Raw genomic sequence first — 12,217 nt, 5'->3', positions numbered from 1 at the left:
GCACCTGTCTCATGAACTGTAAGTGAACAGCACGATAGGATTCCAAAGGTCAGAGAAACCAAGTTGAAGTCCTGTGTCACAAAGTATGCCTGATCAAAGCTTATAGGGGTTTTGGGTGGGGTTTTTTGTTTGGGGTTTTTTTTGGTGGTTTTTTTTTTTGGTTGGTTTTTGTTTTGGTTTTTGCTTTATTTCATACAGATTCTATTCTCAGTTATTAAAAATATCTGTTCTTCTCCCCACCCTGCAGTGTTAGGAGCTTGCTAAAATTCCTTACGTAAAACGTCTCCATTATTCCTTCCTGCTGACAAATTATTGGCATCAAGTTTTTTTCCTGATTTAGGTTGGCTGGGGAGAAAGAAGTGTACAACTTACTTTCTAAATATACTCCAGCACAGCTTTGCCTGACCTCTGACTTCTAACAATTAGGATTTTCTTACACGTTATAAATCATAAAGCAGTTTTATGGCTAAAGAGGAGTTCTTTGTCCCAGGCTCTACTCCTGAATGCTGCATCAGAACCACATTGAAGTCAGCAGGAGTTTTAGATAAGGATCAAATTCATCTATGCTACTTTCCTTAACGGGCCAAGAACACTACTTGTGCTTTTCTATGCACTCAGGATGAAACGACACCTTGCAACTGGAGACCAGCAATAGCAAGCCCAGTGTTTCCCATCCAGCAAGTCCAAAGAGCAATAAAGGAACAGTTTAGAGACCCTACTTGCTGCAAAGTAGCAACAAGACGGCAGGAAGGCTTCACATTGCTACGTAGGCTTGGCAATATGCTCATTCAGTGCTCCACTAAGGAGTAGGTGATGTAGTAGCTGTGCTTTCCAGTGCTCCCACAGTGCTGCTTGGATCCCCTGCTGAGGCTTTACAGTCTTCAATACAATGCTGAACTGCAAATTCACAAATTCCTCATATTTGTGCAAATAACTCTCCTCCAGGTTGTAGAAAACATGTTTGGCCGTAACTTCACACAGAGACTTTAAACAGTGCATCCAACATGGCAGTGGATGCCAATGTTAGGAATAAAACCACCACAGAGGTCAATAGGTCAGTTTAATAGGAACAGACTCCCAGATTTCACAACTATCTCAAGTAATAACAAGTCAGGGGATTTATGAGAGGATGGGGGACACATTCGTCACCCAGACTGTACCTAAACACCAGTACTTCCATTCTAATAAGATGCCTGCTTTAAGCTCTGCAAGTATATAACATTTCAGGGTTACTCATGCTAACTTTTCCCACAAAGATGAGTGCTGAATTGGGGCTGTTGTATTCCTGTATATCTCACAAGGCCTCCCAAGGGCAACTCAGCAGCCTATTAGCTGTCTGCGGAGCCTGTGTTCCTATTCAGGCACCTGAATTGGATGCCTAAAGCCAGTCAGTGCTAGTACCTCCATCTTCCCATTATGTACTGGCAGCACTTTCAGGTAACACTGCAATAATGTGCTCAGGTAGGTCAGGCATGGGTAGCATCCTTTTGTGGTAGATAAAGACTCCAGCCTAGCATTCAGAGTTAAACACCAATGCTCATCTCCAGCCCATCCTGCCAGAGCTGACAAGCTATTCGCCTAGCTCCAAAGGCATACAAGAAGGAACCATTTTCTGCATAGAGCACAACCAGAGATCATCAGAGAGGAAAGAGCTCTCTTGCAAGCTTCAAAGAATAGCTGCAGTTCTGTCTTATGCACAGTAAAAGTCTGTAGCTGTTCAGTTAAACTTCAGGTGTTGGTTGTTTTTTTTTCTCCTAGTGAACAAGTCTATTTGACACCATATTTATTTTTAGTAAACAGCTGTTAATTCCTCCATGCAGCAGTCCCCTGCCTCATTCACAAGCACTTAGAGCTTTTTATTGCAGGACACCATTTATCACAATACTACCTGGTGGTTGTTCAGAATAATTTTACTTTTAACCTGGCCATGGATAAAGTTTCTTTTTTTCCCCAAGGCCTCCAGAATCAAATCTAGAATAACTTCTGACCAGAACAGTATAAGCAGTTTCTTGTATTTTTAATTTTAGCCTGCTTTCATTTCAGTAGCGTAATCGTTAAGAATAAGAGAGGTTTGAATTTGGTCTTTCTACATTGAGAACTTTTTTCTATTCTTATGTAGAAATAGCTCAATTACCATCACAATTTGCACAGAAGTTCACCTTTATTAGTGCATCACTCTTGAAAACATCATTGAAGTCAGGAAGCTTGATTAAGAAAGTTTATACCAGGTGCCTACAATGGAGTAATTTAAAGACCCTTATGAATGTATCTGGAGTTTACCTAAATGGTAGCTGACCAAACAACAAACATTTTTGTTTAGTCACACACACACACCACACACACACTTACAATTAAGAAAGTCTTCCCATCCCCTGAAACTGGTTGCTTTGCTCTTAGGTTACTTAAATACTTAAGAAGATGTAGATTACTTTTCACAAAGATCTAAGCATTTCAGTTACAGACTTTTTCCACCCCAATTTTTTTTTTTTCCTCCTCCACCAAGCTAGAACTACCACCTAAACTTCACTGGAACTCATGAAGACTTTTATTCTTCTAGAACTGTATTTGGCAGCTTTGCTAGTTGCTAAACTACATTTACCAAGCTCTATCTAAAACACTTACTTTATATACCGTTTTGGAAACAGCCAGTTCTGTGTGACATCTACTTTTACACTGGAATAGCAAGAGTTTATGTGGAGCAGCTGTACGCACCCTGAATCATTACCTCCATCTTCCTGGCTTTTGTTTTTGCAGTAGCCTGTGCTGCAAGGCAGAGTTGTGCTATTTCCCCCATTATACAGAGGGCCAGTTGATATTTACGACTTGCTCAGTGTTGCAGAGCATATTTGAGTTCAACACAAATACTCCATGGCCCAAACTTTAAGGTGTGGAGGTATTATGTATCTTTAACCATGCATCAAAAGATTCAAATCCTTTTGCCAGGAGGTCGAAAGTAGTAATTTTAAGAAAATCTTCATGCTTCAGATAAGTATATTTCAATTAGTCACAAGCTGTTCTCTGAAATTCAGGGATATTGGAGTTACCTACTAGTCTGCAGAGTGAAAACTAATGCTGCTGAGATGATGTTAGCAGTCACATTAGTGGACTGGGCTGTCTTTTGAGTCCTGAGCTAGAGAGGTACGCATACAAAATAATCCAAAGATAAGCATACACTGTTTTAGAAGTGATATAAATTGCACTGCATACACACACATGCAAAAATAGCTCCCATAGCTGGATGGCCCTGTCTGTAACAGAATACCAGGCTCTTTTGACCGGCAAGTGAAAACATAACATCCTTAGCCTCCTGACCTTACTTTAAAAATAACCTTGAAGCATTTTGTTGATCTATAAAAGAACAACATAGCATCTAACACCTATGATTTATTGATCTCTTTTCTAAAATCAGGGACCTCTAACCTAGTAGCTAATATAGCACTCAGAAAACTGGTTGCCAGGTAATATCAAAGGCAGCTGCCTAATCTGCGGGGACTGTCCCTGGTTTGCCTGCAGTGGATATTAACCACTAATCAATTTACAAAATTACAATAAACAATTATGAAAAAAAAAGAATAAAAATCTATGAATCCCTCTATGAAAAATAAATATCTAAAACCTAGCACTCCTGTGCAAATAAAGCACTTGCAACCTGTTGACCCAGTTAGGAAAGTGTTTAAAAATTCACATAACTCCCATGTAACATCCCCTTTCCCCAGGGCTGAAATTCCAGGCTAGTAACCCTGGAGGAGGTACCTTTTAACTAGGGCAAATCAGCTTTCCCTCTTGAAATATTACATGACATGTGTCATGCCATCTGATGACCTGCAAGTAATTTAAAGAAATTAATATCTATACCTTTGAGTTTCTTTCCTTATTACCAAAAAAATCCACTGTCCTTCTCCATCTCTACCTTCTTCAGTTATGAAATTAAGACTACTCACCTGCAAAAACTATTCCCTATGTGTAAAGCCACAAATACTCCGCACATAATTGGACTCTGAAAATTCGTAGGGGGTGGAAATAGCAGCCAGCATTATATTAACTGGACTAAAACTTGAATGATCTCCTATGGGTACTGTGAAAACCTTCCTGAATTTATAGTGCCTTAGAAATGGCAGTGGGTGCAGCAAGGAGTACCCTGTACAAAACAGATTCATAAAGGAGCCGATGTCTTAAAGTGGAAAGCTGTCATTTTAAATCATCTGGAAATTGAATTAGCACATACTGCTGGAGATTAGCTGTCATTTATAAAGATACTATCGGGGCTTGAAATGCAAGATATGAATTGTCTTCCTTCAAATTAGCTCAAAAATGTGGAAAGAAGAGAGGCGTTTCCATTTAAAAAAAGGTACTTCTGCTAATAGCAGAGAGTTGAGATATGCACTGAGCTTGCCAGACCTCATTTAATTCTCTTTCTAAACAGCAAATTGCTGTTTGCCTGAAAAAAATAACGAGCTGCAGCTCAGGATCATTAGCTACTTTATCATAAACAGGGCTGGGGGTTTTTTTGATCATCGGTTTGCACAAGCTTGTTTTGTTCCTGGAGTTAGGTCTTCTTACTACTTATCCTTTGCACAACACTAAGAAATAGAGGTGCTGTATCAGGTGGGCCTTGTCACCTTTCGGTAATGACTTTGCATCTCAATTACTGCATCAAGCTTAAAACTCCCCGAAGTTAAAACTCCGTGTGGCCATATGTCACTTGTGGGTTGGATGCAGGTTACTGCTCTGTCGGATTCCCTGTCCCCTCATGCTCCCATTTCCATGTGCTCAGCACAGGCTTTTATGCCTCTTCCAGTGCTCCTGGCCCATATTTCAGCCTCGTGAATTACTACAAAGGCTAACTTGCAAGGTTGCAGCAGCTTTAACTTAGCATTAGATAACTGAGCAGCAGAGAACAAGGAAACATCCTGGTTTAAACTAAACACCTTCCTTTGGTCCCCAAGCCTGCACTACACCACCTAAGGGACGTGCATAGAGAGCACACTCCTCAGGACAGGAGTCATCTTTGTGACTTCAAAAAAAAGAATGCCAACATCAGCCACAATATGGTTCAGCCGATACTGTACTACCTGCTCTTGAAGATGAGCAACACTCCAGGCATTCAGCTTTACAACCAGAAAATGACAACCTCCATATCCCATTATCCTCCTGAAATCTGATACCAATTTACAGCCCAAGACAAAAAAAAAAAAAAAAAAAAAAAAAAAAAAGGTTAAACTCAAGATTTACAGATCCTAACACAACAGGGCTCTGAACTTGGTAAGGGTCCCTAGAGCCTGCTACTTTCATACAGCTAATAATTTAAATAAAAGCTGCCTACAACTACCTATTTTTTGCCTCCAGAAGCAGTTGGAGAAACCAATGCCTTCTGTAACTTTTTTTTCCCTTTTTTCTTTCTTTTGGATAACAGCCATTTGGCAGAACAGAGGCGAGGGATGGGATTTTCTCCAGGATCATGACCCAGAGCTGATCAAAGAAGAGAAACGGGAAGAAGTGGAGGAAGAGATCAGAGTGCAGGTGTGCTTACAATAGTAAGAGGACACTAATAATGTACATTGCCTGTGTATATTTCTCTACAGCTGCAAGAACTGGCCCTGGCATAGACCTTACCTCCTTCCAGAGTCCCTACTATCTGTTCCTTGCTTTAACACTTATTTAACTGAACATTTGTCTGAGGTGTGGTGGCAGAATAGAAGACATAGAAAGATTCAACTGTGTTTGTCTGGATAGGTTGATGAGTTGATGCAACAGAAACTGGAGAATCTCAAACTGGCTGTGGATGGAGAAAAGAGCGACAAACAGAAAAAAGGAAGAAAAAGTGAAAAGGTAAGAGCAGCAAGTTGGGAGAATTCAAGGTAAATCTCAATTCTCTGCCCAGATACAGTGGTATTCAGTGCAAACCCTAGTCTCACAGACATTTACTGGATCTCAAGTCAGAAGCATTTAAAAATCTATTCACCTGTGGCTTTTTTCAGGGCCTTTTCCTTTAGCTATTATTATTCTTTAATCTTTATAAATAATGCTTAGGACAAGTTGAACTATTGCAGAGATAAATCTTTAAAAGATAGATCAGATTTTCAAGAGGGATACACACCCTTTTGAAATCCTCTGATCCAGTCAAACAGGAAAATCCAAGCAACCCCTCTCTTTAAGGTGACAGGTTCAGATTAGTAAGGTCTTCCAATGAAGCCATGGATCTGGGTGCCACTAAGTTTTCCAGCTGCTGGCTGTCTTCCTCCTAAATGAGGACTCGTTAATGTGTTTCGAAACTACACCAAAAAATGTTTTGGTGTTACCTTTCACTTACCTGTAACACCACATAGATCACATACAGCCAGGTATACGTTAATTATGTTACTATTTACTATTGAAGCATTTGGGAACTTGCAATTAAGCCAAGTTTATTTAAGCATATAAAATAGATTGAAGACATACATTCTTTTTAATGTGTGTTACCCAGTGAAACACAGCACACATGTTCTCATCTAGTTTCACAGCATTACCACATGCAGAATTCAACAGCCCGCGGTTCCCAGAATTCCTTACCCAAGCATTTAAACTATAGATCATGTCAGTGCAAAATAACTCAAAGCTTACAGACCCTACCATTCAATCAGCAGATCCACTTAAAATCCTCAGGGCAAATAGCCAACCCTAATCTCATGTTGTATTTCATTTCTGTAATCCTTTTAGCATGCAAATACTTGCTTTTGCTGTACTTCTACTCAAATTATATTTTAAAATGCTCTTTCACCTGACAAATGTGCAGGGGCAATTTAATAATGTAAGACTGGAGCAACTATGAAAGCTGATACCAATTGGACTGCTAAATCCATTTCAAAAATAGGGAGGCTTAAGATACACAGACAAAATATTGCAACAGTGTTCCCAAAGTTGTCATGGGCAGATGCATTTAGATCAGCTAGTCAAAACTGCTTCAAAATGTCACCCTGGAATTATAAAGTTTTGTTTGGGGTTGGGGTTTTTTCTTACAATACAGTGTTGGAATGGTTTTGGATGGAGGGAGATTATTTAACTTTTGTTTTCCCAAGTTGTGCCAGTAACCTGAGAGAATGAGGTAGGGGAAGAGGGGAATAAGTACTAATTAAATAATACAAGTTCCCTAAAGATTTTATCTGGGGGGAAAAATGAACAAAAACCCCCAAAAAGCAACAAAAGAAAAAAAAACAGTTCTATTTTAGGGGTGGGGAATGGAAGGATGTATCCAGTTTTAGTCGAAACACATCTTCCCTATGCAAAACTATTTGAAATGTCCAATCAACATTGGCAAAGGCTTTTTCTAATTAGCATTTGCATAAATATCTCAGTCCATAAACAAACAGAGTGCATGCATACCTGTGCACACAGATTCAGATCTGCTTTATGAAAATCTGGCTTATTTAACAAGAATAATAATGAGCTGGAAAGTTTTGAAAGCAGCTTATTAATTTATTATTCAGCAAAAATCCTCTAGTTTTTCAAGGCATGTGTTACCACATCCTAGGTCCCATACATCTCCCCCCCAACTATGCAATGTGAAATAACAGTGGGCTTGGATTCTTATTGTAGCCATGAACAGGTCTGGAGCACAATGCCAAACATTTCCCTCCCTCCCCGCTCCAAAGGGATATTCTGCAAAGAAAAGCATTCTCATAAGGATTCAACATTCTTCAGAGAATACAAACCTTTTTCTGCACTCTGTCAGTGGCGAATGGGCAGCAAGAGTAATTTCTTTAAGTGAAATTTTACAAGTGGAGTTTTCCGTCGAGGGGCAGTTACGCCAAAATCACGATGCTGCATTTGGCTATCTCCTCTCTTGTAAGGAGGGATTTCTTTTACTTTCTTTGCAGGAAGACACCACAGTAGAACTAGGGCTTTTTTTGTTGTCAGGGAAAAGTGACTACCCAGGGTTTCCCAGTATAGAGGTCCTCTGCCTTTTCAAGAGCACCTTAGGATAAGTAGTTTACAACTTTAAAAACTCTGTCAAGTCCATATTAAAAAAAAAATAATAAATCTGTCTGACCCACAGGAGATAATTTGAGTTTGAAATCCTGTTTGAAAGTCCCTTTTATAGAGGGTTCAGCAAGGACATTTTGGAATTGGACTCAAAAGGAAAAGCAGAAGCTCCCTCCCAGTCAGTGTTTCAGATGGCTTAGGTCTTAGATAAACAAAATTTAACAGCTCCAGGCATACCAGCAGGCCACTCCTTTACTTCCATGCACTGTACTTTCTAGGCTGAACTTTACCACTCACTCCCAAACCTTCAAATACCACTCACTGCTAAAAGCTGACACTTAATCCTACCAAAAATTGCTCTTATTGCCCCTGAAGATAAAAAGCCCATTTGCCACCTTTGTGAAAGAATCATCTTGGGTGGAAAGGCAAATTACTCTTCTCATTACAAACGGGTTTCCAGACCACTGGGCTGGTCTGAAAATACCTAAACTAATTAAATTGCACCTAATATGCAACAAGCCACACTGCTATCATTTGAGGCACAGATTCTGTGCCTCTGTCTATGTTGGAAGCATCTCACCCCACAGACTGTCCCACTGTTGTCCTTACGGTCCAGCATTGATAGGGTATATAGCCCAAGTGTCCTTGTTAAGAGACACACTGTGCTGGACTCCAATTGCTCCAGATCTGATGACTGTCACAGGAGAGGGGATGAGGATACAGCAGAAACAAAGGAATGAGGTTCAGCTCTGCTGCAAATTGCATTTTTCTTCACTATGCACAGTGGCAGCTTGTTATCTGCCCAGACATGGGTCAGCAAGCTGGGGTTGTAAGCACTTGTGTAAAAACAGACTGAGGAAGGATTTGAAGGGAGATTGTCTCCTAACAAGGGATATGGCATTGATGTCTAGGAAGGCTGTCAAAGAGATGTCTGAAGGTCTAAGTCCCCATCCAGCCTAGAGGACCCTGTTATAAAGCACCTGGAGTGAAAGAGAAAGTGCTAGCATTTTCCAAAGTACTTGATTTCTAAAAAGTTGGTGGCATCCTTGTGCCAGCACAAGCTTTTTAGTGAAATGTTGTTGTTCTGAGTCTATCCCTTTCTGCTGACAGCCCAAGTTTGTGATTTGGATGGCTTAACACAACCCACCAGCTTTACAAGTATTTATTCTAGATGGATGCCACGTACCCAACCATGGTACCCAGAGGACTTAGCAGCCAAGGGTGTTTCTCTTGGGAATCTGCAGCCAAGTAAACCACTACAGACCTGGCTTCTTTAAACTGGCTTTCCACCCAACATAAGAGCTGACAGATCAGCCCTCTACAGTTACTGACCTGGAAGTTACATTTGAGTGCTTATCAGAGTGCTTTTTATCAAGCCCATTGTGCTGCTTTTCCTGCTCTGCTCCCCCAAGGATTTGTTTCCGATCCAACTGCAGGTAAAGCAACCCATTGCAAGTGAACACACCCACACATAACACAAAGGCATGGGCAGAAGTCAGAAAAAAACAGAAAGAGGGGACATGCGAACCTAAGTTTGTAAAAGTTGCTTCTGAAGTAGGCCTTGCTAGCATCTCAACGCAGCTTTGGATATTCCTTTTTGATGCAGCTGGGCAGAAGCAGAGAAAACCAGAAGAGGTTAACTATAGCAATAGCTATGACAAGAATATTGACATCAGTCTAAAGACTTGGTAAGAGCAAAGCCATAGTGAATAAGGCCAGAAGACAGGCTGAGTCAGAATTGAGGAAAGGCTGGGTTTGAGGACAGCGATTCACAAGCCCTGTTGGATTTTCTGTAGCTAATGGAGATTAGCACCCAGAGCTCTCAGCCAGTTGCAGGGGCTGTAGCCTCTTTGGATGCTGTAGCTAAACCGAGAGATTAGAGATCAGAGCCCCTCATTCAGCAAGAGCTTAATAATCAGTTGGAACATCTTCAAGGACTTTTTCAGTGCAAGTATCAGAAGCTGCTCTCTGTATCTTGGCATTGCCAGAAAATACTTCTCAACCCAGAGCGGATGCATACAGTGCAAATCTGCACTTGCTCAGCTTCCCATCCAAGCATCACACATGATGCAAGGAATCCACACAAACACTTCATAGCCTGCTGCTTATACACTGTCATTTCCCTTAAACCACAGGAGTACTTTCCTCTTGTTACTTTTCCACATACTTGGTGGCAGTAGCTGCTGACAGCTGATGGCAGCAGGACTTGTACGATCACAGCCAAAGGGTGACGCACATCTTGTAGTTCCAATGTGGAACAGTTCTCTCAATGAAACATTTTGGCTACCCTCTCCCTTCTGGTGCCAGAGACACTCTGCTCTGGAATCTAGTCTGAAATCAGGTCTGTATTTGCTCATAGCAACCTCTGAGCTACTCAGAACATTTTCATGAGCCCACACAGTAAGACAAGATACCACACTGAGCATGGAAGACAGTCTTCTGTCATCTGCCAGCTAATAGCTAATGCAGTTCACTACATGTGACTTATGAAAGCAGAAAATAACCAAGTAAGTGGATGGCTACACAGAAGCTAGACTGACATTTCAGAGATAGAAACAAGGAGATTTCCATTATAAATGATGAGCATGTTCACATTCATTAAACAGTATCATTTTCTAAATAAAAGCAGTTCCCAATAAGACATTTTGGAGAAAAGCCATTGTTGACAATTCATATTTCCCCTTATCACATCTCAGTGTTTGCCAAATTTCCCATAAATGCTGATGTTAATTAGGAAAACACATTTTTCCCCTGCATAGTTCATTTTTGTTTTGCTCTTGAGTTACTTTATTGGTGAAGCTGCCTTGAGGACAATACCAGTTGGCCCATAAATTCAACATATGCTTAGTGTCTTTACATAGGTAGAAATGAGCTTTTCTTCCCAGTCAGACCCCATGATATGTAATTTCTGGCTTGTTGGAAGAAAGAGAGACAAAGCTAGAGGAACAGCAGAAATAAACCGCTGACAGTCTCAATATTTCCAGTTGTTAAAACAGCATGGCACATGCTTTGTGCTTCCCATTCCTTTTCTTTAGAGAAAAACCTCCACTGGCACATTCTAACACGTATTTGCTGCCAAGCTTATTTATGTAAAGAAACCCAAGGTGTACTTCTACAGATACAAGAGTTGTTTGCATATTCTAATCCAAAACTTAAAAACATCGCCTTTTCCCAGTTAGCTTAGCCACATAGTTCTGGGTTTAATTTACATTTTCATCTAGATTATCTTTGTTGCACTGTAAACAGTAACAAGTTATTTACATTGCAACTGTCCTTGGAAACTTAAAATTTATATATTTCTGAACACTGCCAATCCATTCTAGGAAAAAAAAAAAAAAACAAGCCAAAAACCACACAGCATTTTCCAGATAATTGGATAGGATTTTTTAACTCAACAACATATCCTCTAGAGCTCTGCAGAAGTATTCACTATTAAAAAAAGAAAGTAAACAACTCTACTCCCAAGAAAGTGAACATAAACTTTTGGAAAGAATAAGCTGTCTTGATCAACTAAGCATTTAAGCACATGCTTAAGTTTAAGCTGTTGAAGAAATCCCATGGTGCACAAATGTCACTGTGTAAATAGTTCCACTGAAGTAATTCTAAAGTGTTTTGCAGAACCTAAGTATGGATACCAGTGGTGGGCACTAACATGGATTAATGATGCCCTCTCCACTACTAATTATCCTTAACCATATTTATGGCTTGTGAGCTGTAATTAATGGAGGGGCTTGACATTGCTGATTCACATCTTTCTTACTTACGTTTTCCATGGGTTTCTTGCAGTACGTAAAGAAACTAGTCACACAAGTCAAAACCTTCCCATAGTGAAAGTGTGGTGAAAATATCAAGAGTAGAAAGAGCAGGTCATGTTTTTCTGACCTCTTCAAGCTTCTTCCCCAAGGCATTAGGAAAGAGAAGGCAGAAGGATGTCTAATGGTTAGGAGGCTAGCCAGAAACTCGGGAGGGTTGGTTTCAGGTCCCGGTCCAGCTGTAAGCACCCTGCATGACCCTCAGGGAAGCCGCCAATTTAAAAAAAAAAAAAAACCAAAAAAAAACCAAAAAAAAAGCCTTAATGGTCTGGAGCAGCTACTTGAACCCCACGCCCTTTTCCTTCCTGCTTCCCTCTTGGGTAAGGGCCATACCCAACTCAACCAGAGTTGTGATCCAAAAAGGAAGGAGAGAAGAGCTTTTTCTTGGAGCAAATGACCCTTGGATTCTTTTGTACGCAACCTCCGCTGGAAGGAGCAGGACTGAT

The 12,217-nt window shown here is 40.4% G+C and overlaps 1 protein-coding gene across 1 annotated transcript in view; it reads left to right on the top strand.

The window, feature by feature from the left end:
* IQCA1 (IQ motif containing with AAA domain 1) overlaps positions 1-12,217 on the top strand; it is a 112,678-nt gene that overhangs the window by 68,669 nt on the left and 31,792 nt on the right. Inside the window, exons 10-11 of the mRNA XM_049800273.1 lie at positions 5,414-5,520; positions 5,734-5,829. Of these exons, the coding sequence (XP_049656230.1) occupies positions 5,414-5,520; positions 5,734-5,829 (203 nt within the window). The remainder of the gene's footprint in view (positions 1-5,413; positions 5,521-5,733; positions 5,830-12,217) is intronic.

The sequence above is a fragment of the Accipiter gentilis genome, chromosome 1, assembly GCF_929443795.1.
Source record: "Accipiter gentilis chromosome 1, bAccGen1.1, whole genome shotgun sequence".
In the NCBI taxonomy this organism is placed as follows: domain Eukaryota; kingdom Metazoa; phylum Chordata; class Aves; order Accipitriformes; family Accipitridae; genus Astur; species Astur gentilis.
This window is presented reverse-complemented; position numbering and strand designations above follow the sequence as displayed.